Source organism: Solanum stenotomum, chromosome 4 (assembly GCF_019186545.1).
Source record: "Solanum stenotomum isolate F172 chromosome 4, ASM1918654v1, whole genome shotgun sequence".
In the NCBI taxonomy this organism is placed as follows: Eukaryota; Viridiplantae; Streptophyta; class Magnoliopsida; order Solanales; family Solanaceae; genus Solanum; species Solanum stenotomum.
Window position 1 is genome coordinate 23,183,222 of NC_064285.1, and position 2,136 is coordinate 23,185,357.

The 2,136-nt window shown below is 33.0% G+C and overlaps 1 protein-coding gene across 1 annotated transcript; it reads left to right on the forward strand.

Moving 5' to 3' along the window:
- The first annotated feature begins 298 nt into the window (after positions 1–298).
- LOC125862864 (tetraspanin-7-like) lies at positions 299–1,866 on the forward strand. The gene is made up of 2 exons (XM_049542989.1): positions 299–828; positions 1,467–1,866. The coding sequence occupies exons 1-2, from the start codon at positions 331–333 to the stop codon at positions 1,809–1,811; spliced, it is 843 nt and encodes a 280-aa protein (XP_049398946.1). The 5' UTR covers positions 299–330; the 3' UTR covers positions 1,812–1,866.
- The last annotated feature ends 270 nt before the right edge of the window (positions 1,867–2,136 follow it).

Sequence of the window (2,136 nt, forward strand, 5' to 3'; positions counted from 1 at the left end):
TATATTATATTAATCGAATTAAAAAATAAAATACCAAGTTTTTCAATATTTTTATTGTCCGTACATATAGTGGTACAATATGAGAGGTAACTAAACCTCCTCTTTGGCGTCCATTTCTCTCTTCCATCCCCCATCAACCACTCTCTTCTTCATCATTCAATATACCTCATATTCACCAAACATACATGAAAAAAAATTAGAAAAAGAAATTGTGATCAGATTTCTGGGGTTTTACTTAATTCTGTTGACCCTCTAGAGGTCTGATCTATTACATACTTATTTCTCCTTTTCTAACACCAAAAAAAAAAAAAAGATACATACTTTACAAAAATGATTCGTTGTAGCAATTGTTTCATCACATTGCTTAATTTTATCACGTTGGTGGCTTCAGCAATGTTGATATTGATGTCAATGTCGTTTGGTAATAACACGAACCCGTCTACGTGCCAGAAAGTTACTCAACATCCGATGTTGATATTAGGGGTAGTCCTTTTGGTAATTTCTTTGATGGGAATTGTAGGGGCGGCGTGCCACGTATCATTTTTGTTGTGGATATATTTGTTCATGTTGTTCTGTATCATTACAGGGATGATTATTTACTCTTTGTTCAACCTGTTTTTCACATTGTCACATCTAGAAAATAGAAGCCATGAAAAAGGTGAATGGGAAGATAAGTTTCAAGAATATTCACAATGGATGAAAAATGTTGTGCCTGATGAAAAACAATGGGATAAGATTAAGAGTTGTATGATTGATGCTAAAATGTGTAAATACATTCCCGCAGACAGAACTGAGGATTATTACAAAAATAAGCTCCCCAAGATTCAGGTTTGCTATTTATTTTATCATTATATATCTAATTGTTACGTAACGGTGGACATTGTTGGTTTTTGTGAATTAACTACAAGGATAGTTCTCTTAGAAAATCACTCAACTTTGTTTTATAATTCAACTATTAGTGTTTCACTGAGAAAGTCATCCAACCAAATATTGCAAAACATGCAGAAAGAGAATATGAAAACTTTGATTGGTTGGGTGATAAATATCAATAGTTGTGTGACTTTTAGATTATAAATTAAACAAAATTGAATGACTTTATAAAAACAACTATCCTTAGTTTTATGATTATATGAGATATTTTTTGAAAAATGTTAGAGGTGAAGTGTGCTCAAACTTAGATATTTTTTACTAAAACTAAAGGTTGTTATGGTTGGTGAGAGATGCATATTTTTTTAGTAGTACCTATGTTTCAAAAAGAATGACTTTCCTTTTTTAGTAACAGTTTAATTTCTTCATGTGGCATATTTAAGGAAACAAGTTTAAATGTCAAAAGGAAAGTCTTTAGTATTATCTTTTAAAACTCTGTGTCAAGTCAAATTAAGTCAAGACTGATGGAGTAATATGTATGGAAGTTACTAGTTCTATATATATAACATATTTACACAATCATGTCACTGTTTGTTCAGTCTGGTTGTTGCATACCACCGGCGTACTGCCACTTCCAGTTCCAAAATGCATCAACTTGGATAGTGCCGAAAGCAGGGGCAGTAGAGGGAGATGCTGACTGCAAGGCATGGAGCAACGAACAAAATGTTATGTGCTACAACTGCAATTTATGCAAGAAAACTGTCTTTGACAGTATCAAAGAATATGCCGGACATACCTCTCTTATAAGCCTTATCATCTTCATTATTCTCTCCATTATTTACTCTATTGGCTGTTGTGCTCTTACGAATAACAGCTACAGAGAAAGGGCATACGGCTACCATGGCTACAGACCGTATGGTCCTGGACCTTACGGTTACCCATGATCCATATATCATATACTACAATTTTTGGATTCATTTCATCGCTTATTGAAAAGCTTCCGTATAGATTAGTAAAATACTTAGTTGCACAAACTCTTCACTTTTCTTCAGGAGAGAAATCTGGCATGCACTTATTGACATTTTTGATGAGTCTGAGCAACATAGGTATCTTGTCTATTGTGGACTCACAGTTTCTTGTTATAATATTTATATCACTTTAACTAGATTAAAATATATACAGACTTCATTAGCTGTGTTGGGCTGTTTGGTTTTTCTTGGTATGTCAAGAATTTTATATCATTGTATAATTTGTAATAGTAGTACGTAC

Coding starts and splice junctions, on each gene's coding strand:
- LOC125862864 (XM_049542989.1), top strand. CDS start 331: ATGATTCGTTGTAGCAATTGTTTCATCACATTGCTTAATTTTATCACG. Junction 829..1,466: donor ATAAGCTCCCCAAGATTCAG/GTTTGCTATTTA, acceptor CTGTTTGTTCAG/TCTGGTTGTTGCATACCACC.